The 27,900-nt window shown below is 40.3% G+C and overlaps 1 protein-coding gene across 12 annotated transcripts in view; it reads left to right on the top strand.

Annotated features, from left to right (window-relative positions):
* LOC111247579 (glutamate receptor ionotropic, kainate 1-like) overlaps positions 1 to 27,900 on the top strand; it is a 124,464-nt gene that overhangs the window by 92,664 nt on the left and 3,900 nt on the right. For 9 of the 12 annotated variants that reach the window (XM_086982408.1, XM_086982407.1, XM_086982404.1 and 6 more), the window contains 9 exons: positions 2,945 to 3,123; positions 15,674 to 15,754; positions 16,678 to 16,842; positions 17,032 to 17,234; positions 18,200 to 18,401; positions 22,447 to 22,512; positions 23,038 to 23,263; positions 23,834 to 23,936; positions 27,006 to 27,216. In XM_086982408.1, coding sequence (XP_086838534.1) covers positions 2,945 to 3,123; positions 15,674 to 15,754; positions 16,678 to 16,842; positions 17,032 to 17,234; positions 18,200 to 18,401; positions 22,447 to 22,512; positions 23,038 to 23,263; positions 23,834 to 23,936; positions 27,006 to 27,216 — 1,436 coding nt within the window. The remainder of the gene's footprint in view (positions 1 to 2,944; positions 3,124 to 15,673; positions 15,755 to 16,677; positions 16,843 to 17,031; positions 17,235 to 18,199; positions 18,402 to 22,446; positions 22,513 to 23,037; positions 23,264 to 23,833; positions 23,937 to 27,005; positions 27,217 to 27,900) is intronic. The other 3 variants (XM_086982406.1, XM_022798678.2, XM_086982413.1) reach the window with 3 other exon arrangements.

The following is a 27,900-nucleotide window of genomic DNA, read 5'->3' as shown; positions in this document are numbered from 1 at the left end:
AGCGGGACAGAACCCAATCAATAGCGGATGGAAGCTTACACGAAAATTCTAACTTATATATAGAGATATATGGAAAAAGGTACCAGTACTGTATCATAAAAAACTATAGTAATCTTCGCAAATAACCGCGCAGACCCAATGAAAAGCGTGTATCGACACAAATACAGGTTTGTCAAGGTTCTCTTTGTGTCACACAATCATGTGAGTGTGCCCAGGGCCAGAACGTGTAAGGATTATATAGATACATTACATCGATTTGTGACATGCGGTTCTTCCGTAATTTTGAACATCCATATACTGAGCAGTTGAATACTTACTTACTGTCGCATATGCTGGCATCTTTCCAAAAACAATGCTTGGCGGTAATGACGGCTGTAAACCCAAAATATTTTTTGGCATATTATTCAACCTGTACGTTCAAGGAATAGACATTAACAGAGGATCCTTGGGCTAAATTCTTAGAAGGCTGAAACACTTGTACAACGGGCACTGCAGTTAGACCTAGTTAGCTACCGTGCACGTTCAGTAACAAGATGATGTGTGACAAGCACGTGAAGTCTATATGACGGAACTAAAAAAGCTCCTTCAGTCTAGGGAAGAAAGAGGGTTAGGTGTATCATCTAGAGTGGCTGGGTTCATCCTCGTTGTGTTTCCTAGATGATCTTTCGAAGGAAATTTGCTACTAGTGCAACCCTTAAAATGGTGAGAACTGCGAGAACGTTGGGAAAGTAATTGGTCATCGTCTTTTGCGAACAGACCTGCTTAAAGTGAAAAAGCTCAGAAAGCCAAGAAAAACATTTCGGCAACGGAACGATGAGATAAAGGTATCAATAGGACGGCTCACAAAAACAAATTACAGCTTCGAGCTCTCACAAAGCTCAACGGCACCTTGCATAGAGATTATTAAGAAAGTCGTATTCGACTGGCTATCGGCGCAAAAATCGGTGCGAAAACGCAATCAAAGCTCTGGCGGAAATAGCTGGTCGGCTCTCAGATAAGAAAAGTGCATTCAGTAAAAAAGAGGGCGTTAAAAAAAAGGCCACAAGGGTAACGGTTTTGGTAAGCTGAACGCAAGTGCCAAATCTAAATAAACATGAGGAAATTATATATAACGAGAATGTACAGAGGTGCAAATGTTGATGAGTTGTTCAATCACCGGAACCCCAATCTCGGAGAAGAAGTTGAAAATTCATGGGAATAAGCTTTATCTATTTAAGCGCTGTTTACTACAACTTTACATTTACTGCAGCGATGTCAATATGATGAAGGAAAACAGCAAGACGTCTATCTGCCTAGAGTTTTTCCCATTTGGTCTGACTTCGTAAACATACTGGGCCGAATCTTTATGACGACCGACGAGGCAACTCCGCTGAGATAATAGACACCTCGACCGTACTTATCTGAATGCCAGCTCCACTCTAAAAGAACTTAACTCCTATTGAAAAAAGTAGAAAATAAGCATAGTATCTATCAGCTTTCCGAAAACAGTGCAAGCTCCAGAATACTCACGACGAAGTGGTCGCTTTGTTTGCAAGGTTGTCCATGTAGTGAGGTCTGAGATAGCGGTCTCACCTAAGCTAATTGCCTCCGGGATTACTCTACCCGATAGAACAATACGATTGATACCGGTTTGCTGTTGGTTGATAGGAGCAATGGAAAGTTGTTTGGAATTATTAAACTGCTGCAAAGACTCATAGATTCGGGATACGTCAACAAACCATCCAACGACCTTGATTAGTCGCAAACAGTTTAAAACACCTGGACTAAAGAGAATATTTTATTTCAACTCTGTGCTGTACAAGGCCTCGCACAATTTGTAACGGAACTAACCCGCTAAGATCAAAGAACCGGCCTCGTATTCGATACTATATTGCCTAACGTTCAGTCGGAATCGAAAGTGAAGGTCCAGCCTGACTTGTTAAGATCAGACGACTAAACTGTTAGGTTCGATTTCACTAACAGCTATGCTGAAAATGTTCACGTAGCCTAGGGTCTAGGTTACGAAGAAGGTCACAGTGAAATCAACGCTGGTTTAAGACTATTGCTTATCTAGTCTAAATAAGCTGGCCTTTATTTTTCAGGGCGTATGTGAATTTTAAACAAAATCTATGATCGATAGATAACACATTCGGGGTGTCTGATATATAGATTTGTATGGGTGAAAAGTACCTACATACTTACTACATTTGGACAAATCGCCAGATTGCATTAAACTCCTACAACGATTAAAACACCGCTAGAATCACCTTCCTCCAAAAACAAATCCTGAAGACAATTGAAGAACAACCTTTCACGAGGGGCCTATTACAAGAACAATGTTCGATGTTTGGCTGCCACACGAAAATGACGAAAAATAATTTACCCAATCGTATTTCGATCGAGGAATATCCATAACGAAATTAACTTGTTTCTAAAGCAGTTAATCAGGGATGATAAAAACTGGACTGCATACGACAATAATGTGTAAATATCAAGATAAAAAAACGTACAATCTCTAATAACGCCCAGGCCAACACCAAAGAATGTGATACTGTGAGATCAGGAAGGTTTCACACGTTGCGACTGCCCGCCGCTCGACAAAACGATTCACTCGGATCTCTGCTGTCTACAATTAACAAATAATTTTCAAGACTTCTCCATGGAGGGCTGGCACTTAGCTTGACGTAATCCCACTATTTGAAGAGATACAAGTTTTTTTTACGTCTGAGCAGCGTCGTCTCTTATGCACTAGTCAATATGCTTACCATGAGCCATTACAACTGCTTCATCTAATAACAACGACAAATGTGGCCAAAAAAGTGTGACAAGTTTGACAAAAAAGATGGCCGTCCTGCTGCTTAAAAATGCAGCGAAACTCAGGCTATGACAGCGCTATTTTTTTACTTTCTACTTGATTGAACGCTAGCTAAATGGTTCTAATTAGATACTGCCGTGGTGTTGACAGAGGACCGTCCGAGATACAAAGGCTTTCTGATTGATCTACTGGAGGATATGAAAAAGAGGTCGCCACGACCGCTGGATTATGAGCTGTATACTTCCCCCGACGGAAGTTATGGGGTTGAGACACGCTATGAGAACGGCACTATCACGTGGAATGGTATGATTGGAGAGCTTGTCAAAGAGGTAAGATTTACAAACGCTTGTTCGTCGTTGTTTCAGCTGAAATTCAGGCCTTTCATGGAAACATGGCGTATGGACACTAGGCAAAAACGTGAATCTATAGTTAGGAATAAATGGAGTCCACAAAGCTTACTCAAGAGAATATGATTTTTAGCATAATGTGTCTTTGTATATTCTATACTATATTTATTTAGACCTATTTTAGGAACCTCCAAGTTAACTGCAGCAGTGGACGCGTTACATTCGTCGTTCCTTAATGATTAGTAGCATGTTCGGTTAGTTAGAAGATCTACTCTTTGTAGGATAGGTTTCAAGGATCGTATCACATTGGACTCGTGAAGCCAATGTTCTTCACTCTACTATTGCTTAGTGAGTAATTTATATGGGGTTTATGAAAAGTAATCGGCGTTCGCTAGCTTAGAGATCCATATTCATTCATTTATGCTGTGGGATTTGTCTAGCGAATATAACAATGAGCTTGCTCATATACCCATGAAAATGAAAAGCTTTCGCAAATATTGCAGTCATTAGGGATCGAACCGGAGTGGATTTTTTTTGGGGCTTATTTGGAATTTCTCTAACAGCCGCACAAATGGCAATTATTAACCTTATGAGCAACATTCTATTTTTGTATTTCATTTACTGTTTTCTCTACTGTTTATGTTTAGTACTAATTGTCAACGAGCTTTGAACCAGCCTGGCAGCACGCTTGTTACCTATGCTTACCATGGCGAAGAAACATGCATCAAGCATCCAGTCTACCGCTAAATGAATCTCTTCAATGTTAAATTTTCAGTTTTCTCTGTTTATCGCTAAACATTTGTGTTTCGTCTTCAAAACTCAAATATACAACGACTATCACTATTATTCGATACTATCTTCGCTTCAAAATCGAGTTCGCCTGATGTAAAACAGACGGCAAAGTTCCCACCAGAGGCAGCTTTATTGAGCCAGATATCATTCCTTGCCGAGGGCATGTTTCAGTCTATCAATGCAGTAGCTCTACTCTACCCGGCCCCCCGTTCACCCCCAAGAGCGACTATTTAGAATGCTTTATACTGAAAAAATTAGAGGTACAGAAAATGCTTCCTTCTTCGTATCTTGATTATTCAAATTGCAATCTATGTTATCTGGTGGCCTTGATTACTATATCAAAGGTTATCGATACGCAAAAAAAAACGTAAGACTATTTACTTTTTCAGACAGAGACAAAATATCGTCGTAGCTGGACCTATGGTCCGCTTTCAATGAGTTCATTAAGTCTAACCGCTATTCCCATCGCTTTCAAAGCCGGCTTGTTAACATAGATACTCGCTACCTTGAGCTGAACCAGACTTGTTCACGGATTCCCACTTCGGCAAACATAGAAATCTTTGAAGGTGCGTTACTTAACGATAATTAGATTGCTTGAAACAAACCCGGAAGATGCTAACCTCCTCTTATTTAATTGAATGGATTAAAAATTTCTATGTTGTTCTCTCTTTGTCAATTTGGTTTGTATAACAATGACGAAGTAATCACTGATTTAATATGCGTCATACGTGAAGTAATGTTCAAATTGTAAGTAACGATATAAACACCGTTAATACCATATACTGGTTCTTTCGCTCATTATAGGAATCCTACAGCTAGAGAACTTAAGAAAACTTTAGAGAGCTTAGCTTATCTAGACAACGAGTCAACACCGCAGGTCATATTAAGATGATGCGTCACATGACAGATTCCTACCTCTATATGCTTAAGAACTTAATCGTTCAAATCATCGACCCAATATCGGCGGGAAAATTTCGCCGAAAGCGATTCATGACGGGTTTTTGGCACGTTTTCATTAAATGTCAATGTTCATTACAATGCAAAGCCTATTAATAGCCTCAAGGGATCTTTGGCAAACACTGACGCTAACTTTGTGCAATAATTCTACGTCTACAAAGACACATACTCCACGTAAACTACTTTGCGCCGGACCTCCTCGTTTTCGCTTTGCCCTAATCTTTTATTGGGTTTGGTCAGTATCGGGCAACTAATATAGGGCTGATTTCTTCGACGATATCCTGACAACGCAGGCAGCGGGCGTCGTTACTGGGTAGGTCGGCGGGTCGTTTTGCATATTGATCCATCGACCTTTTGCTCGTGCATAGTTGTCTCTAGGAAAGATGCTAACATATTGAAAGGAAAAAGGAAATCATCTTATAACATTAACAAGCCGTCGAGATAGTACATTTTGTACACTATAGTTCTTTATTTTCGTTGTGCCAGTTTTGCACACTTGGTATGTGTTATTGCAAGTTGTTTGACGCTAACATGGAAATTTTTTAGACGGCCTAACGAAAGTTAGGGCACTGATGTACAATAACATCAGTCAGCCATGCCATCAGATTGTACACCTTTCCAGAGTAAACAGTATATTCAAAAAAGTTAAAACACCTATTTATTATGTAACCGTTAACTAAGTAGTAATTACAAAAGATGCGCAGAGGAACAGCGGCCTGCACGCACGCACATTTTTATACATCAAGCTCTGTAGATTTGGGCTCCCCTCCTTGTTACCTATGTACATTAGAGTTTCTTTCAATAGTCTGGTCTTCTTTTGGTTACCAGCGACACAAATAGGGCAGAAATACTGCTACAAGTAGCAATAGGAGCGAGGTGGTTCTGGTGATGGCGGCGCAAGCCCGAAGGCCGACGACGAACGGCCCAATGTGTATAAAAATTGGTTCTACTCAGCCAACCTGCCTAGACACTTTACCCTGGCGTGTCCTTTATCCTTGCGGGCCGGGACGCAAGTGAAAGCCTTAGCAGGGACTGTCGGAAACCGGGAAAGGTCTTAACTTTCTAACCGCCATAGCAGCGTCATTGTTCCACCATCACCATATGTATATGTTTGTCCGCCTGCCTGCCTGCCTGCCGGCCGGCCGCTCGTTTGCAACGTGCACTGCTGGCCACCCTGTTAGATGTCGTGGTAAGCCGACGTCGGTCTTCGGCCCGCACGGACACAAAAATGTCTTTCCGTCGCATAGCTACTACTCCTACTACCACGACCCGTTACAGAAGCGATGGCGGCAGAAGCGTCCGTAGCACTGGCGGAGACAACGTAGATTTTCTACTCTGCGCAACCCGGGACAGACGATCCCCTTCCCGCTTCTCGCCAACCCGACAGCCCAGCAGCAGCAGTGGCAGCAGTGGTCGTGCAAGCTTAGCAGAATCAGGCCCGCCACGGAGGGCCTGGTGCAGACGCCGCCGCGTCACCGCTAGCTCTTTCTAGGATCATCAATCTCTATTTGGAGCCCTGCCGCGCGCATAGGCACCACGTTGCCGAAGGAAAAAAGAACCGCCTACGGTGCGCAGATGCTGTACTTGGGTGTTCAGCTACTAGCCTAAACTTTATACATATATATATATATATATATATATATAGCATATGCTAACAGAAGTGAGTACGAATTAATAATGCTATTGGCGCTGTTATTGTCGTCACTACGGCCGCTGTAATTATCATCACCATTAGGATCCTTTTCGTCGAGCTGGTAGCCGCGTCGTTAGAGGAACCATGCACGCAGCTAGAAGTTTTTGCCTGTTGTGGCCGCATTCGTCAACAATCACTTAAAAATAACGACATTACTAATAATAAAGTGATCGGTACATTGAAAAACGTGATGTCATCGATCATAGCACACTGATTATGTCAATTTTAAGTCGATCACCAATGCTGCGCCCAATTAATTCCTTGTAATGTTTTGAATGGTAAAACTTTCAGCTAATCGAAGAGGTTGAATATGTGACTTAGAACGAACTCTAAAGGGAAACTATGATATGTAGAGTCCAGGGACAGACGAGTCTGAGGAAGTTTTAAGTGAATGATATCGTTTAGTCCTAGGATTTAAGGCTCAAATATGATCCTTGTTATTCATTTGTTGCTCGTAGAGTTGGTAAATAGGATCGTAGCTAAATCTCATTGTTATCTCCATATTAAAAAATCTTTTCATACATACAGACAGTGTAGGACTAACTCTGCTTAATCCTTTTTGAGAATCGTGTCACCGACAATATAAAGGCATACTCTTCTTGTCTTGCACAAAGTATACGCGCAGTAATGCAGCAGTTAATTTATATTGAGAGCTTAAAACTCCTTAAGTAGGAAAACTTTGTTTACTAACTATTTCGTTGTTCTGGGTAGACTAAATATATATGTACATAGATACATCTCTAATTTGCCAAAGATGGACAGACGCAGAAGTTCTCTTTATTGCGATATCTGTAGATTGAGTGTGGCCACAAGTTCACAGACGCAATGGTCAGCTATTACACACAACAAACAGCCGAAGTATCTATTCATTTGCATATTGAAATTAGCGGACTTCGCTAAATTCAGTTCTACTGAGAGATATGTCAGACACAGAGCAGCTTTCGGCCATACACAGCGGTTTCGACCAAGGACATATAAAAACGAATAAGTTAGTTGCTGACCGGACATCGGACACTGGAACATTTAGCGTTTGTTTAGAACAAGTAACTTCGTAGATGTAACTGAATCACTAGGTGATAATGATTCCTCAATGCCCAGTTGCATCTCAAATGCTCTGGCTTGTCCCCTTCCTAACCTGTTGAATTCGTGCTTCGTGCCGCCATGGTCGGTAACCCAGTTGCGAGGGCGTTGGGACTGAGTTGCACAACCCATCAGAAAGAACCATAGCTACATAATAATTGGATAAATAAATCTGCAAGGTAAAGCTGGATTCTACGCTTTGTAAAAACACGCTAAAATATTCAGACCCATAAGAGGCGTTGTTAACACAATGGCAGCTGAACCTAATCGTAGTATTAATTAATTGGAGTAATAACTTAATTGGATTGCTCAATATGTCAACCTTGGTTTTTCTGCCATTCTGCTTTAAAAGTTCTATAAAACAGTGAAAGGCTAGAGACGCCTCTAATCGACCCGCTTTGCTTGAACTTTTTGTTTTCATTTGGACGTCCTTATCCAACTTATTCCACTCGATACCATACCATACCATAATGTATAGTCTGTAGTAATTGTTTTGCTAAAAAGAGACTAACATTTATCATGTTTGTATTATGAATTAATGCGAAATGTGACATCGGCTTTACATGAAACACTTACGTCCTGTAACAGGCCCACATCGTAGTGTTGTGACAGTTTTCACTGTTACGGTTATGGGGGATCCATCTATATGGAGTTTAGAAAGCTTGGCCATTCGTTTATATTAAGGTGACACAGTGAGAAATGATCCGCCTTTATGTGAACAAATTAATGTCAATCAGAATTCGTCGCGTAGGAAACGGGCCTCCTTTGCCGGGCCGTTTTGCTATCCGCCTATTTCGTCACCTGAGACCGGCGGGTAATGTTCTCCTACCTCAAAACGTAGACTGTTTTAAAAAACGCCAAGAGGAACCTCTTTTCTTTCGAGCACGTCAGCTTTGAAGGCACTTGAATGAGTCCCGTAATTGGGCGCCAACCCCGCTTCCAGTTCTCTACGCTATAGTTTTGCAGCTGATTATTGTCGTTGTCCTTTTTAAACGACCAAACCCTTTTTACTTTATGGGAGCTTCGGGTCAATCATTATACGTGCATTAGTATGGTCTGATAAAATTTTTTTTTTCCTAGGATTTCCCGTCACGCAATGGTTGTGCTTATCTACGTAAAGGATGCACAAAGCCGCTGAAATATTATTATCAATAGGCCTAACGGACCTCAGGCTTCTTTCCCGCTATCAGTACGTAGCATATTTGCATTAGAATACTGCTGTCCGTAATCGTGCTCAATTCGATAATGGTCCCAACCCGTTAAATCAGTTGTTCGCTGCTTGCTAGTAAGTACCATTCATTACATGTGTACGCATATATTACTATGTACTTCGTGTGATTATGTTCACGTCAACAAATACGTACAGTGACCTTTTTGCAAAGCCATCGACGTCCTAAACTCTGGCTTCTGTCGCCTACAGCCCCCCATTATTGAACGGTTTAAATCATCGAGCGCTGGTGCCTTACGATGTGTGCGGGGGTATCGCTCAGATGCCGCTCCTCTCTCTCATCGTTGGTCACCGTGTGGTCGACTCGATACGACAAAGGAACCGGACAAGGGTTAGGTTTAGCCTGTAGAAGGAATAAAAGGCTGCAACGTATAGACGCATGGCTCATACATCACGGAGAACGAATCGCGCAGATGACCCAAAAAAAAACAGCATAAAGAGATTAGTTACAAATAAAAAAAATTGAAATGCAGAACAGGGCCGAAGAATAGGGAGAGAGTAGCGAGGGTGTAGAAAACTAGGAGATTGTATATGTCTGTGTGGCCTGAACATCTCTGGTTGACGGATCGTTCTAACAGCATGCAAGCCGGGGGCGAGAGTTAAGTCGGTTGTGCATGACGATCCGCACCAGCTCTTTACGCTTTTTCGCACTTAACAAGAAATTCGGCAGAAACAAACGAGGGCCGCAGAAAATGGGGTAACAACGATAGGACAAAATAGTCATTTAACATCAGCTGTAAACCAAGCAAGATCATTGGTACACAGCAATCTATAAGTCGATATTTCATATAAGTGTTTTATGTATATGATGTCTTTAGCTAAGAAAAAACGAATTTACAGTTGGGCGTGACTCGTAATATACAAACCGTCGTAGAATCTCTAGACAATGCCATTTTAAGATAAATTTAAGAGTAACAGTGTTCAGAAGTTAAGAAGTGGACACTCTTGAGAATATCCCAATAAACTAACTAAGAGGTAGCACATGTGATTGCAGCTATAATATTATTATTTTTATTATATTCATTTGCTGGTAGCACGAATAACTCTAATAAGCATATTATAGAATTAGGCTTTTTTTTGCTTTTTCATCATGACCTAGGTCGTCGTTAGTTCTTGCGCCATGGTGAGACGGTCTTTCCGACCTATTGACGACTACTTCAAAACGGACGATGCAAGAAGGCTCCAAAATAGTCCAGTGGCCTTCTGCGGTCCTTTGAGTTGCCTTGAAATGCATGACGGATGTCGTCGAGGGAATGCACCTTTCTTTGCCGTTAGCGTCCAAGAACTCATCACCAACTCAATCCCCTTTCACCGTCCCCCGTCTACGCCCCCTCCCCCTAAGAAAACGTTCCCGACTCACGCCCATCGTTTTACAGTCTTTCTGAACTTCGCAGTCTTTCCCTTATCTGACACACGTACGACAGATAACGGGCTGCAAACGTTTATGGTAGCTGTTGGAACGGGGAAATGCAAAGAAGATAGAAACGCGCGTACTTTAAACAATGCTCAGTATTCGAAATTCCTGCCTCCTCTGCGGGATGCTCCTGCCGTTGGAAGCAGACCGACATTGGAGCTTAAAGATCGCGAAAAAATGTAAAATAAAGTGGATGATATAGCGTTACGCGCTGTCAGACAAAGAATCCATTGTCCCTAACTAATGAGTTAACAAATAGAAAAGAAATCAAGCGGTAGTATCGTAATTTGGTATACTTTTATAGAGCACCACATCATATCTAAATACCACTGAACGATGTGCCTTGAATATTCAGAAAGCATTGGGTTAAAATGGAGAAAACTATCCTGTAATATGACTTGGACTAGGGACAACATTGTATCGTATAGGCATAGTGTTTGCGTTAAATATCAGGCAGAGATGCTGGAGTTGAATCGACATTCGGTACGGTCTAGAATGTAACTATACCAAAAAGTTATATACAGTAAATTGGTATAGTATAAAACTACAATGTGACTAAGTAAATTATATATATATATATATATATATGTTAGTGATTTACAATACTTTTCTCGAATTTTTAAGAGTTAGAAGTGTAAAAACAGCACCCTCTCATCATAAAAACAAGTTGGACGTTTTACGAACAGATGCTTATACTGCACGGGTCAGTTTCTGCCAGAAGGAGTACGCTCGCTTCTCTTCGAAAATATCCGTAGGTGCACTCTAACTGGCTGCATACTATATTATTAGCTCGAGCTTGGTGCATGGTCTGTTTCAACGATAGCCTGACCCGCTACTTTAGCGCAGAAACTGACTGTAGTCGAGATGCAGCTTTCCTGCTCTAGTAAATGCATATATATGTATTAGATGTATTCAATCAACCATGTTTGTCATTTTATATCTTGCCTTAGGATAGTAGTTTATATAAGCCGTTCTGGTTTGAAGGAAATGGTTCTATGCCCAACGTGTACCACGTGCCTCGAGTACCAATCTAGAGTTTATCTTTAAACGAGTCTCAGAAGGCTGTGCAAGCTCACGTTTCCAATGAAAACCAGTACCTTGACGGGTGTGTGCCGGTGCCCTTGAACACAATTGGAGATAAGCTTTTCATAAACGACGGTGAGTGAACAAAATGAACACATGCAGCTGCTGGTTTTTACGATTATCTTAATAGATCATATGTTGTTGATTGCGTCTAAGAGATGTTGGTACAAAACAAAGTTGTAAGTTTTCGAACTGATGATCTCGAGTGCCCGTAAGCAGAAGTCCTGTTATTTTATATGTCGGTCAGATCTGTTTATTATAAGCGTACTTTTTATCAAAATTAACTAGCAAACCATTTAAAATGGACACTGATAAAACGTTGTTGGCACATAGGCATAGGACGACGTTGGGGACGATTGTTATAACTCAAGAGCGCGCGTCTTTGGCAGATAAAATAAGCATTGCCCAGTGACGATTACTGTCCACATTAACTGTACTAATAAGAATGATTTTTACTAATTTTACCTAGCCAGCTCAGAACGGAACCGAATGTACCCAGCAGATCTGAATGATCTGGGGAAACGGAAAGTTCGGAAAGTGACTACGCTTCTATTGTCACTAGTCATGGTTGTCTAATTAGATTATCATAAAAAGAGGGGGATGTTATATGAAAAGCCAAAGAGCCTGTTAGGCGAACAATCGGGACCAGTGACCATAACACTACAGCCATTCTGGTCCTAACCTTAATGGCAACCTATTTGACCTTTACCTTTTACAACGCAAATTCAGTCGAATGGTGTGCCACATACAGAGTACGTATTCTTGTAATTCTGAACCAATCCGAAGACGATATACCTTGGCGGCTAAAATGTGTAAGAACGTTCAATCTGCTAATGCTGACCTTTTGAGGGTGGATGAACGCAGATTAAGGGAATTTGTGAGGTTCGTATTAAGTACCGCTGATCCCCTGTGACGAATGCGCATCACGGATCCCCGAGACCTTCCTGATAATAATTACCTGCTTGTAAATAAATAAATTTTCGAAATTTTGTACCTGATACTTGAAACGTTAAGCAAAACCAGAGTCCAGCACGAAACAAAGTGTATCTACGCACGGACTCGAAGCTGGGTCTCAACGCGAGTTCAGTGGTATGCTACCATTGCACTGTAGCAAAAACTATGTTTTTACAGAGTTAAATTTATTCCGACCATAGCCACCTTAGCAGCTCTAGCACAAATTTCGATTTTTTTATACAGAGGTAGGTTCTGAACAGTCATTAAATATCATCACATAAAAGAAGTGTGCAGAAAGTAATTAAAAAACTTACAAGCGCTTACTTATACAAGTGTGGCAATTATATTTAAAAAAAATGTTAAGCGTAAATACATTGAAGAAAACAGAGAAAAACAATAGTAAAATTACCGCGATTAGTACTCGTCTAACAAAAAAGAAAGGCAAATAAGAGAGCTTTAGATTACTGGGTTGCAATTACAAAAACGGTGCTTTCGACACAAAACCGATTTTTGTCAGCCCTTGTTGGTTCCTATATGTTGCATAAGGCAAAAGGCCGGGGCACCCGATATCACTAAAGGCTGGCTAACCTCTGACCGAGTTTATAGCAAGACATTCGCCTGCATGTCTGGTACCCACAAGCAAAGTTTCACAACTTTGAATTTGTGCCTTCTGTCTAGCAAACGCTTTGTGCTTGCTCTACTTTGAGAAACAAACATGAGTATCAAAGGGTCCGCACTTATGTTTGATGTAAGAAGGGAACTAAATGACAAAGCATGGGCATTTTAAGCAAAGGCAGACTCATCAATACCTAGCTCAGGGTGATCATAAATCACTCAAAGAAGAGCAGAATTAACCCGGCGCTCTATTACTGGTGACGAGACAGCGGTTTCCGACGCTCAGGGCCTGCAAAAGTTATATATCATCATGCAACTGATATGATCATCTGTAACAATATATATTATGGTATATGTGGATCTTTCGAGCAAAACCTTGTATCCTTAACGTATAAAAACCAGTAGCAACAATAAACACGTATTTATGTCCTTTTGTAGAAATTGCTTAGATGTGCCAATATACCTTTAATATATAGCATAAATCAAATTGTAAATATTTTCCACAAATATACATTAACATACAAACATTAGATGCGTTTATTCTGGTATTGAAAGCTCCAGCATTGTCCGTATCAGAATCATCATCATTTTATACTATCATATGCGGGGATCCGAGAGGAGAATGCCAATGACAACAAGCAACCTGTGGCAGGTATAGCAGCAAACGTCTTTTTCATCTGCACAAGAATCAAAGAGAAGGTAGTTTCTATTTGCGCACTGTAACAATCAGTGACAATCCAGTCCGATCAAATTCATCCTGATCAGACGCGCGTCGTTTCCGGCTGTTCCATACCGTGTTCGATGGTTCGGCCGGCAGGTCTGATCTAGTGAGCCAGTCTAGCCGGGTGACAATAGAGAATGTAGCAGGAAACGCAAGGGGAAACCAGCAAAAGCGCACGTGAGATTACAGTGTGTCTCCGAGCAAAACACATCGACGTTTCGCCGATCCGGCGTCTTCTTGTTCATCAAAGAGAATCTGTAGTTACGCCAGCCGATGCAAGCTAGGCAAAAGCTAGCTTATAGTAACGGCTACGTCGCAGGAGCGGGAACTCCTCGTCCATCAATTGCCAACGACGTCGTCGCTTGACACTGTTCTGGATTTTGCAGTACATTATCAAACAGCGCCTGTTTAAAAGACAGTGATGCGAAGCTAACCTAAATGAGTATATTGGCCGATTGGACAGTCGAAATTTTCCAATGTGCATATATGGGCACACATAAATTATCTAGCAATATCATCTGTCTTCTTATTTTTATTTTTTCAACACCTTGAGTTAATCTGTTCGTGTTAAGAAGCCTTAGAATCATCTATTTTAGGGTATAGCATGAAGAATTTGCCTTTTTACGAGTTATCCGGGATCTCTCCAACAAACGTTTGGAATAGCAGGACAACAGCCATACGAATGACTGAAAAGGTAACGGACTCAAAGAGAAAAGCGTTAGTCACCCAGACTATCCAGTCCACCCAGACCTTATATAGCAATATTAGCTACGCAAACAACTAGATACTTATGTGAACAATAATTAGAATCTATGCGTGTTAATGAGCAAAACAATTTATTTTAAATGTACGCATAAAAAAGCGGTTTTGTGGCCATACTTTACGACAAACGGGTTTAGCCAATATCTTTGACCAACAAAGACGTCATTACTTCGGTAGATGTGGAAGACTACACTATTATTGAAGTTACATTGTAAATAGAGCCGTTTAAACTTTAGCAACTAATCATCAAAACAATTATCAGTTTAAGACTTTTCCGTCAATTCTGTAGACGCACGGAAATTGTGGCGTACGTTGATGTCCTTCTATCGTATGATAACGTGCAGCCCCATCCTTGTCTGACCTGACCTATTAAGGAGTACGTCTTGCTTCCTTTCGCCAGTGTTGGCCCGTGCAAATCACTGAAATGTGAGAGCTTTAAACCCCTTCGCGTGAGCAAAGAGCTCATGTGGTATAGCGGTATACAGCGTCGCCGTCTACGTGAGTTAGGATTACCCATTAGTAACTTGTAACTTATTCACTGGAGGGATCTCTGCCTCAAAATGTTGAGGTACTGTTGTTGTTGACGTGCGATGACGCCGATAGTAGCAGTGAATCCACTCGCTTTTATCTGACGTTCTAAGGTCACGTGTTCTCGGCGCTACCCTGTTTCAGATCCTAGCCGTTGTATAATAGCAACAGTGATAATGATTTTACTATATGACATCAGGCTGAAGCAGACGCATTCACATCTGCAGTACCAGTAACATCATCTCCCGCACCCCCCGTCCCCTGCTTTCGATAGCAACTAACATTATTGCTACTCTAAGCTTCCTCTTCAACTGCCACAGCCGGGCATCTACCGTTAGATAAAAAGAGAGAAAAGGTGTAATGAGGATTACAACGTTCTCTGGATCTATGTAACCATAACTCGTAAACAAGCTACGTATGACTCCTATAGAGTGGCTACTACTCTTGTAGCTCGTGTCTTACTGTTGAGCTGCCTGCTAAGGACCACTCCGCCCCTTCTCGTTCCGCATGACCAACCGAACATTGTTTGAGGGTAGGAGGTCTCCAACTCTGTACCATAATCTTTACTGTCACTCTTCTGGTTTTCGTATAGCTAGCTTTCGTGCTCTGGCACACTTTTTATGACGATATTTACCTAAAAGCTGATTTAAGAGGGAAACGTGTTTCTTGCAGTTTCTTGTTTTTTGGATTTATCAATTTATCTAGCTCCATATCGATGGAACTCCACTATTGTTGGAAAGCAATGAAAATCAGCTCCCGGCACCGGCGTCTGTAAATAGGTGTCATGTGAGTATGTTGTTATAATTGTCGTACTGGTTACACACTTTTGAGCGGCGGGGGGGTATTAATCTGGGCTTCGAAGCCGTTATGACCCAAAATAAAGATTTAACAAGCGACCGCGTTGCTTTTTGAATTTCGTGCGAAAGGTCGTCGTTCGATGTCGAAAAGTAGGCCATTTTTTGTTTTTGTTGAAATCCAGTTGAATACTTTACTGAGCATTGACAGTGGTAGAATTACTCTGGAAAAGTTGAACGAGCCTGAGCGCTAGCTCAGCAGGTATTTCCAAACTAATTGAATACTATTTGATATTACGGTGATAGACCGGTGCCCGTCATAGCTCAATGGGTTATGTATTTGCACGATAACCTTACGGACCTATAGTGATATAGGTTCGAACCCGAGCATAGACACACGATCGCGCTGGCAGGAGTTGTGACCGTCGGTCTGATGGTATTCCTAACGGCGATACTGGATGTAAAACTCAAAATATAGAGAAACTGCTCAAGTTTTAATTATGCTATTAGCGTAAATAATCCATCTTTCAACCAAAAAGTGCCAAAAAGATTTCCACTTGGAATATATATAAAAAAAATTACAATTAAAAAGTAGAAAATACATTCAAACCGAAACGTTCATATACGTCACATCACTTCCAGTCACACGGTTCATAGATAATAGCGTCCCAAAACAGAGTAAAAATATGCTTTTTTTGTTCTGCAGAGTCTCAGAAAATCAGTCGAAACGTGTACTCATAATATCATGCCATAATTGTGGACATAAAATCTGTTGCAAACGAGAAATGGGGATTCAAATGTATTGAAAATAGTCGGCATAACGCGCATAGTATATATATATATATATATATATATATATATATATATATATATATATATATATTCAACATATGCTGTTATACTGACATGTTTCAGAAAGCTAACGTGGCGATTGCCGACCTGATTGTCTCGGATGAGCGCCTGCGGGCTGTCGATTTCACCCTGCCGTTTATGACGGCCCAACTTGTGGCCGTTGTCAAAGCCCCCGTCCCACGAAAGCCAGGAGGGGTTTGGTCTTTCTTTTTGCCACTAACTAGAGAGGTCAGTGATCGACAATGTGAATTTCTCTAACCTGTTTTGCATTTAAGAAGAATGCCTTGCAACTAACTCCAAGTTGGAAAAGTCGTTTTTGAGTTGTATTCAGTATATTACCCATATAGTATGTATGTCGATCTGACGATGTTTGTAATTTGCCTGATTGAATGCTTGCGACCCAACTGTTGCTTATAGGTGTGGATGTATACGGTGGTCGCTGGACTCCTGACCGCACTGATCATGTACATGTGCGCACGTTTCTGCCTGTCGGAGTACGTGAATACGGGCGATGGCGTAAACGGGCCGGCGGAAGAAGTAGATAACCAACTGGGCATTGTTAGCTGCTTACTGTTTGTGTTTACGACGTTATTACATCAAAGAATGCACCTCGATCCAAAGTAAATAGAACACTACCGCTATGACGTACGGTAACTACCGTATTATATATTTAGTCAATTGTTAGTCAATAAATCTAGCAATCCATACTTGTGTCACAAAAATGGCTTTACGTTTAACTTTGTCTAGCAATACGAACCTCATTAAAGTTTTGGCCTAACTTGTAAAATGATTAAAAATTGCTAATTACAATAACGAAATCATAATTAGTTATAGCCCGATTATATATATAAGGTTAACTTATTAAATAATCGCATTCTATCCTTATACAATATATACGAGACTTATGGCGTCATCAACCGAATTTACTAAGCAATATGCGCTTGCTCTCTTCTTTTATAGAATTACTTTTCTGAAGAACCAAAGTCTTTCTCTGCTTAGATTTCAACCTAGATTATCTTTGCAATTGGAGTAATAAGAGAAGTGATTATAACGGCAATCTGTTCTCCTGTTCGATCACTCCAGACTACTTCCACTAAGATCCCCAATCTGGCTTTTGAAGCATCGAATTCTATTGTAAAAAGGACGACTGAAACTCAACTAGGGGAAATGCTTTTTCAAAGGTTACAGATGTCCAGCATTATATGCTGAAGCGGTCCTTCATTTCACGACGCAGTTACCTGCTTATATGTGTGTTTGCTCTCTCAGTCTTTAGATAGGATGCTTAGATCGAATAGCTTCAGGTCGACAACTATGGCTTTGCCGGCTGTATTCCTTAAAATGGGCCGAGAAGTAAAGATATTCAATTTGTTAGACCCCATGGCCATTAACAATAATCGCAGGCGACCTCGTTCGTCATTCCTTATCGACATACTGAAATACGGATCCTTCGATCTTAAACAGGCTCAGATAAAGTTTTAGGCAATAAGCGTCAGTACAGCTAATCACATCCCTTCAATAGGGGCCTATTTTATAGCAAAATTTAAAATCTTAATATTCGTCTTTCCTTCAATACGCTTTAATTCAGCGCCACCGCAACTCGTGTTCTCGCTGGGTTCTGGTATTTCTTCACTTTTGTCATTCTCGCCATCATAGTAGGAAACCTTTGTGAAAGTGTCCTTTATGAGGATGAAGACTTCTCGAAGCTGGAAACGATACAAGGGTTACTTCGCATACGCGGAATGAAATTCACGTGTATTGAGCATGGAGCAACCTGCCGAACACTCATGGTGAGTCTCAGAATAATCTTATTTGGCCTATTTAGGTGTTAAATAAATACATATATCTAATAATGTCCTTTATTCACGTTCACTGTGTAACTCGGTAGGTAGATAGATAGATTGATAGATATATATAGGTACAAAGAGAGAGAGAGAGATAGCTAACATAGTTAACATGTAGGATTTATTTCTTGTATTTGAATCACCTTGGATCTGAACCGTGAAGACGATTTAAGGGGCGGTCCTGCCGAAAGGGGCAGACCTACACCGCGAGGTGTCGGCCCCGATGTGAATTATTATATGTCATATGTCTTTATCGATTTTTGGCTATCTAGCCTGCATCCTTTGGTGGATCATTTGGGTCGTCCTCCAAAAGGCTCATGAAACGGAATGTTAGCAATATGCCGCAGTAAACATTTGTCAAAGCTGAAATGTGAGTCAGCGATGGCCGCAATATTCATCCGGAGTTATCCCAAATACCCACCCAAAAAGGTACCAAAGATTAACGTTCGACAGACCATGCCACCCCTAAGAGTCAGCATCTATTGTAGCCGAAATCGGTACCTTCCACCACAGCAATATTTATAATTTACTAGTCTGCATAAAAATCGTTACGATGAAGAACTAAAGTAGTTATCAGGAGTCGTTAGATCAAGATAGAGATATTTACAAACAATTGTTTTTCTCATCAGTATATTAGTTATACAGTTCTTGCCATGATGCTGCACTAGCTTTTGCATATTTTTGTCAAGTTATCTATAATAACAATCATTATATTCATTAGAAAGATTCTTGAAAAGTGCTCTAAGAAACCATAGTATACGCATATGATACGATGCAGCCATTTTTATTATGTCTCTGTTGCTCAATAGCACATTGTGCTAAAGTAATTAAACAATAAGTATTTAACAGCTTGCGTCCATAGCTTCCCTGATTGCGCGTGTTACCCTGGCCTTTTCGTAGACAAAGATGTCTTTGAGAAAGCAGGTTTTATGTTTCGTTTGCGATGTCTAGAATTTTTTTGTCAGCCGCCTGCTTACTTTCATTCATGCCTTTTCCGGTCAAATTGACCGTCACGCCTGAACGCAGCGATGTTTACCTTCGGCCTATTTTCTTTCCTATCTTTCAAGTATGCTCGTTTTTTCCTTCGTGCTACCCAACTGTCAGTGATGCCCGCCCATTCTTGGTAAATTAATGGTAGGCAATATCATTCTCGCATATGAGCGACAGAGAAGCGAGGTATAGCTTGTTTCCTCCACTTAAACTTGTCTAGGTAAAAGCGAACCTGATAGGTCAGGGCCTGGTAAAGTTTGAGAGCCAAGGCGCTGTCTCCGCCCTCCTGTCGCTCCAGCCTGCGACTGTTCTTTGCTTCTCCATATTCCTTCGTTTTTTTTTTCGTTCTCATCCGCTTGTCTTTGTTTTCGGAACCGCTTTTGTGACAGCGGCTCACAGGCTTGGCTTCGGTTGGGCAGTCGACGAAAATGTATGGTTAAACGAGCATTGAAGACACAAACGATGGATCAAATATATTTGGATAAAAGAAGAGCAAAAAAACAGATAAAAATAGGCCATTTTTCTAAACAGCTGGACTGAGAGGTCGAAGCGTAGAAAATAGTTGGAAATGAAGCTCGGGAAATATCTCAGCCGATAGTTTTGTTAGGCTATGGTCCAAAACACACATAGAAAAACACATAACAACGCGTTTATACGCACACACATAAATTATTTGTCAGTTTAATTTGGAACCGTATTGCACGTCATCGTAGTTTGCACATCATCAGGAAGATCTGTACAGAGATTTATTTATATGTAATCATCCAATGATTATGGTGACAACGAAGAGTTAATGAAATGTTTTTTTTTTTTAACAGAACGCCTGACCTAGTTCGATTACTGAATTCGTGGATTCTTACTTCGTAACCACTTATCGTACGTAGAAAGGGTAAAACTTCGAGCTGGTAACTGACCATCAGCAATAGCAATAATTAATTAGACCAATGAACACTGCTAAGAAAGTGGGGTCCTTCGAATATGCATAGCGATTTACTATATGGATCATCACTTGCTGCGGAAACAGCATCGTCTAGCTAACTCACTCAATCGATAATGATATATTTACGTCTTCGGTGTTAATTTTTGGGTTATCAACCATATTCCTCAGTGTTAAAAACTGGGTCATATTTAAATTTCCCCATGCGCTACAAACAACGATTTATCGTTAATCTTCCACATTCGTTGTTAAACCGATATATATATATATTCAAGCAGTTAAGAGTATATGAATTCTTTTGATGACCGTTCTCATGTGGCCAAGGCACAGTAACAGAAAGAAGACTGTAATTGCGTACAGATGTAGCAAATTAACGACAATAAACAATGGCCATCTTGTGAAAATTCTACTAACTCATTGCTTGTTCTCTAAATGTGTGTGTTTTACCAGTCGATTTGTGCATTTCAATCTCTGCTCTCCCTTCTACATCATTAAATTGTCATAATTATAGAAAAGCGGCTCAGCATTCGTTGAGGGCCGCTTAACTGCCTGTATTTGTATGCCCCTATAGCCGGACTGAGGAGAACGCTTCCATTCAATCATCCGCTGCATATTTGACCACATTATAAGTCCAGTACGACCATACTTAATAATCATAGTGAGGCAGAGTTGATTTCGACCGGTTGACGACTAAACAAAAATGTAACTGCTATGTTTGCTCGCCGCGAAAAAAAACTTATGGGGGAAGCACAACAATAATAATAATAATACTAAATATTATTACTTTATATAGTCATTATTTAGCAGAATTCAGTCAACCACATGCGTTCTGAGAGTGATAATAGCTATATACATTACGACGTACGATAAATATATATATATATAAAATTCTTTTTCAACGGATCTTAGCAGCCGGATATCATCCTTTGCCATCTGGACCGATCCACATTTCCGAGGCGCTGAACGTTCAGGTATTTTGAGCAATACAAACGCTGCCATGTACATTTCGAGAGGTTTGGGTGTCGCGGATCGCCGCGTATTTACTGGATTGTGTACGGATGGACTCCGTTCCCCTCGAATGATTTCGTTGAAATGTACTGTTTATATATATATTACGTTTTATATCCATCAACTACTTGCAATCGTAACAATATAAATAGCAACAATGATAGGAACACAATAGACAACTTGAATCCCATACGAAAAGCTTTGATAACGTAAAACATAGCTTAAATTCAATTCGGATCATATGAACTAGAACAAAAGCATGTTATCTGCGATCAATTGCTGTTAAAGGCGAGAAGAAAAAGAATAAAATTAAGGCAAAAACGCTTGACAGAATGCCTCGCCAAGTGAAAATTTCTTAGGAGCTTTTAGAGTCTCCCATAGGGGTGTATAGTCTTTTTCTGTCTTTTTTTTTTTATGAAATCTTTCTTCTTGAAATTCCTTTATGCTTTGAGACTCCCTGCTGGGAGATCTGAGGAAAGTTCTTGGTATCCGTAAATGATATAAATCGTGCTTTTGCTGGTGCAGCTACAACGGATGCTGCCGTTTCCAAAAGCACCGGAGGCGCCGAGTATCCTCCTCCTGATTGAAGTAAAGTGTATTGTCGACTTCGTCGTTCTGCGCTTCAGCTCAGATAGCTAGTATAACGAGTGTACTAGTGAATGTTTCACAATCATATGTACACATTGGTGTAAAACAGGTTTGACAAACAAAGCAAATAACGGGGTTAGCTACGAGCGGTTGAAGCGTGTCATTGTTTTTCATCCTTATTCTATTATAATATCATTGCTACCTAATAAGACGCCTTCTCTACGTACCCGCCCTCGTGGTTCCTGTCTGTATGTTTGTTTATTAAAAGGAATCGTATGAAACGTCTTAAATTTTTAGATTGTCGTATCAATACAAAAAGCTTGTTTTTTTTTTTAATTGAAAATACATCATCATCTCTTAAGTATGCTGTTGAGCCTTTTGAAAAACGTTTCAGGCATGCAGACGCTACTACCGCGATGAGCATTCGAACTTACTTACATTAATTAACTAACTTTAATCACTTATCAGGTGAGCGTACCATATGTGGATCAGAAAAGAATCGTTGCTTCTCGCTATCATATTTACACCATAAGGGTAATAATATAACGATATATACATATATATATATATATATATATATATATATATATAAGGAAAAACTACGCCTCATTCACATGTCCGGGACTGGGCCCGTACATGTACATAGGACATAGGTACAGAGGACAGTAGACCTAATGCTAACTGGCCTTTTGCAAAAAAATAGGTAGTGCATATATTCAAACATTTTCACATCCCCATTGAGACCATATTGATCATTAACATTTAGTTATAAAAAAAGAAGATAGCCTTTTTAAAAGATGGAACATTTTGATAGAGTCCGGATTTAAAGTTAATGATACGTCTCTGAACGTTTTTTAATGGTGTTTGTTTAGCAATGTAGGTAGGCTGCATTGCAGTTGGATACCTGTTCTATTATGTGAATTATTGCAACATTAATTTACTCGCGTTAATCGTTTCGACCTTTTAGTCTTGAACGAAATCTTTCATAGTTACTTATTATTAACCAACTTTTTCGGCAATTACTGCTTGATAAGGAAAAATTGTCTGTTTTTTTTTCAGACATCGCATGCACCTGTTCTTTGGGAAATCAACAAACGAATGTTCAAAGATGAAACACCCAAAGTCAAAAACATGACCCATGCCCTAGCCAAGATATCCCAAGATGAACATCTAGCTTTCATTATGGAATACGCCTCAGCTAAATATCTGGTGGCTTCCTCTTGCGATCTCGTTATGACAAAACCTTTTGCCAATCATGCCTCGTATGGTATTGCCTTAAATAAAAGTAAGTGTAATAACAGTGACCAAGTACGTAGAGCGCCCCTGGTTGGGTGTCGAGACAAATGTCAAAAAGTAGGATTAAAAACTATATGTATATATATATCATCATTTGTCATATATCATCATATATATGTATCATAATTTATTACACCTTTATTTTTTATCGGCAGTATAAGTTGTTCCGAAAATGGAAAGGGGAACATTACTATATAATTTGGAAATAAATGAAAATAATTTTGGTAAAAATCTGGCTCGTCATAAGCTTAATGAAATTCTATGACAAAAGTATGACAAGTCGGGCTAAATGTTTATCTTAATATATTATCTTCCAATGACTTAAAGTTATTGACTTTCTTCTCGAAAGGAATATACTATGCCAACGATACATTTGGACACAAAATTCCTTAACTTCGCAATTCTCGTTCATTATTTTACTTTCGCCAAAGCAGACAAATTTATGTTTAAGGGTTTCGATACAAAAATGATCGATGAAACCGTAGTATTTAATATTCCTCAATGAACACGATATTTCTTATAAAATTTCAACCTATCTTTTTCTTGTATAACATTTCAGAGAATCCCGGCAAGACAAACCGCCTTTTATCTGAAATCGTACTTAACCTACAAGCTAAAGGCATTCTTCAGGAACGTGAAGAGCGATGGTGGAAGACCAAAAGGTGGGAGTCTACTTTTTTCCTTTCTACTTCGTTTACCTATTAAACGATATATTCCGTTTTTGCGACTACATATAATAGGTATACATAACAACAGTCTATTTTGAGTTTCATCGATCGATCTAAGTGGCAGCAACGCTTCTTTGGACTGGCCGTGATGAACATAAGATAAAAGGATCAGGTTATACTTTAAGCTTAATCTTAATAGTGTACAAGCATTGAAACAAAAAAACTTAGCAAATCTGATCGAATATGTACGTAATTTTCATGCACATCTACGTTAATAGGTATCACTCTCCCTTTGGGATATTGGTGGTGGATATTTTTTTGATGTTACTCTATTTTGTTAAGGATTTGTTCAGGTAATAAGTGCGCTGCGATCAAACCTATGCGCTTCTGACATGTCTGATCATCATACATCTGATCTGTACCACGTTTATGAACCACTACGATTTTCTCGGCCCCCTGGCAATTTTTTATCGCTTTGAAACCCAGAAAACGACCTGAATCATCTAGAATTACTTTGTGTTTTTCATCATCTTAACCTTAACAGCTAGTCAAGCATATCCAAAGAACTGTGCCGAGATGCACGTAGCTTGCAAAGCTGCTACAAAAGACGATTGCAAAAAATAACTTCGAATTCAGAAACAGTTTTTCGCCCCTCTTCTCTATTCGTCTCGACTTATTGCCACGTCCTTCTTCTACCGTTCCGATTTGATGCACAGCGCCCAGAGGGGCACAAGCCATCGGCCCTTGTCTGTAGGTCCGTCACTTCACTACGTGATCTCTTTCGGCTTGTTTCGCCTATAAAACGTATTTTGGTTGGCAGCTCACCTGGCTTCCACTAAGATGTACGCTATATATGCTACTTCAACCATTGGGGTGCACTTTCACCGTTGGGTTGCAACTTCTTCGGCGATTGGATAAAATTCAACCTACAATACCGAGGTTGAGGAATCAGCCACAATCGAACGTTTTCACCTCCAGCGACCGCTAACGGGCATCTCAAGGCCGATTCTGCACCACGATCCGATCATGCGCACAAGCCACAAGCACATACGCACAAGTATACGTACACATCATATTGCCTGATTGAATGAAGAAAGGACGGGTTAACCGCAGGCCACTGGCCAGAGGCTGCACCGCTTAGCGATAATAGGTGACATAGTTGCAACTCATGTGCGGAAAGCAACGTCAGGGGGCATTTTTGTAGGTGATATGGCTCCCTCTTCTGCTAGTTCTGCTGGTAACCCTGCTAGTCCAGCGAAGATTGGTAACGTTGTCTGTGCGACGATTGCTGTCCGTCGAGAAAAAAGGATGGGAGACGAAGGCTGCGTGGAAAAAAATCTTCAAAGATCGAGGTGAACGAAGGCTCGCAAGAGGTGGACGGTTCGTCTGAGAACACTCTTATAAAGAGTTCAAAAAGAAAACTCTGTTGGTCAGGCCAAACGGGTGGCGATGACGGCAGGCTAAATCCTTGCTCTTGAAAAGAGAGACAGAGAAGACCAAAACCATGCCGGCTGAAGCCGCCGAACAGAAGCGAAGAAAAACCGGTGGAAAAACGCGTCGCGCAACACTGTCAGGCAGGCCGCGTGAACTTTGGAGAAAGGGGTAGGGCAAAAAATGGCTCCGATTGCTCATATACGTAACAAACACTGATGATAGTTACGCAGCGGACCGGTGTTGCTACTGTTGCGAGATCTTGTTGTTGCGATTCCTTTCCGAATTGTCTCTGGAGGACTCAATGATGGAAACTGATGACGGCGGATCGGTGGATGTTCGACGGTACTTACCTTTATATGATTTAAGACGAAACTAGAATATATATACAGCATGAGTTGGGGCGAGTACGCGGGTTCCAGTATGCAACCCAATGTGGCCTTTTGGTTTAACTCGCAAAGAAGAGCAGCTAAAGCGTGCACTTGGCTGATAGATTGTTGTGGTAAATACTGTAAACTATCATGTCTCATGGACACGTAACCAACGTTAGACAATGAAAGGCGCTAGCAATTAGACCTTAGGAACCTTCAAAAAGGACCTTGAGTTCTACCTATGAGGCTTATGACGCTGTTCATTAGCCCATTTTACGCGTTCTTTATAAAATAACTAAAATATTATTGACTTGAAATATGACCACTTTACATATTTATACATGACTGATAAACTTAATATAAAGAGCAAGAAAAAAAAAAGGCCGGATTTTGAATTGACATTTTTTCGCTGCTTGACTAATTAAAAAGCGTACTGTTCGCGAAGGGCTTTTTTTCACTTCATTCAACAAAGTTCTCTAGATACATAAACTTCTTTGTGTTTCGAGTTTTACGTCAAGTGTCGCCGTCGGGAACTCCATCAAACGGTTGGCTCCCACTAGGAAACAAAGTCCGTTTATGCCCTATAGATTCGAGCCTAGACCATAATATGTCCCTATGATTAGTAAGCAAATACATTACCGACTAAGCTATCATAAGAAAGGTAAATAAACTTGAACTGAAAATCACTGATGTTTAATATAGCTTAGGCTGATTTTCTTGTGGAAAACGGATCGCCGTGTCAAATGCAGAAATATACTCTCACTCCTTGTCTGTTTTTGATAATGACTTACCAGCTTCACAAGGTTTTAAGTACACTAAACCGGTGGATTGGTTCAAATAAGGTGCTTGAATTTAAAACTCTTCTGTTCTCGTAGGCAGATAAAAGCTTACAAACTGGATACATGTACCAGCATAGTAACATATCAATAGATATGAGTTCTTTCGATATAAAAGTATTACTGTCACCCTTAAAAGTTGTACCGTGTTCTTATACGCTATGCTTTTCTAATTAGCAGCCCTAGCTACTGGCATGTTTTAGGGAGGCGACGACGCTCAAACATCAATTCGAATTGCAAACGAACAGGTTAAGCCTGTGTATATATATACATATACATCTATATACGTACACGTGTATATAATGCCTTTATTAGTTAGTTATGCATCTAGCCCATTTTATGCCCTTGGAAAATATTCAAATTTAATACGTTCCGTGTATTTTTCCCCGCTCTCCGTCTTTGTACTCGTGTGATTTCAACCGCAGATTTTGCGATGTAGATAACGACGGTGACTTTGACGACGTCGATGATGGTGATGACGACAGCATCAATGAGCAGAAGGTCGAACTCAGAACCCTCTCGCCAGGGGACCTTTCAGGTGCTTTTATTCTACTCTTTTTGGGTCTTTGTTTCGCATTGCTAATCAACATTGGAGAAGTCATCGTCGAACATCTCACCCGAGAAAAACGAGACACGGCAAGTATAGTCTATACTGTTTTTTATTCGAAATATAGATAAACGCTTTATATTATCGTGGCGCCTTATGTGGAGTATCAGACTCACGTGTAAGCCGATGCAAGATAATTGTTTTGTTCGTCTTTGTGTGCTTGAACCTAAACATATCAATGCGCTTATAAATCAAGAGATACACCTTCTAGAACTATGTGCTTGTGAAGGTTTTCCACCCAGTTTCTTAACTTCCAGAACTCTCCTGCCAAAAATAAATCATTTGCAGGTTATCTGACGCTTTCGAACTACTCTAGCTCTTAGAGAACTCTATCGGATCCATAATTTATGAACGTGAAATGTAAAGCGAACGATTCGGAAAAATCAAAGCCTTAATCAGTAGTTTGGGAATGTATCATCATATCGGTCGATGTTAGATTCGGATTTTTCTAGTATAGTCTATGACGATTAGCGTGCTATTAATAGCATTAAATTTAGTAAAAAAAAAGTCAAGTATACGAAATATTCGTTCCGACAGAAAATTCAATTATCGAGTGCCCCTTCTAGATTACAACGTTGATGAGTTGGTTGGCCACCTCAACAATAGAAGGCAAACGTTTTGTGTATATGTCCTTCAATGATTATCGCGTTCTTTAAATTAGGCATTATAGCCTAGATTTGGGGAAATTCAGACAAAACTTCTTATAGTACCTA

This window comes from Varroa destructor, unplaced genomic scaffold (assembly GCF_002443255.2).
Source record: "Varroa destructor unplaced genomic scaffold, Vdes_3.0 BEIS01000003.1, whole genome shotgun sequence".
Classification (NCBI taxonomy): Eukaryota; Metazoa; Arthropoda; class Arachnida; order Mesostigmata; family Varroidae; genus Varroa; species Varroa destructor.
The sequence above is the reverse complement of the archived record's forward strand: the minus strand, read 5'-3'. Positions and strand labels throughout refer to the sequence as shown.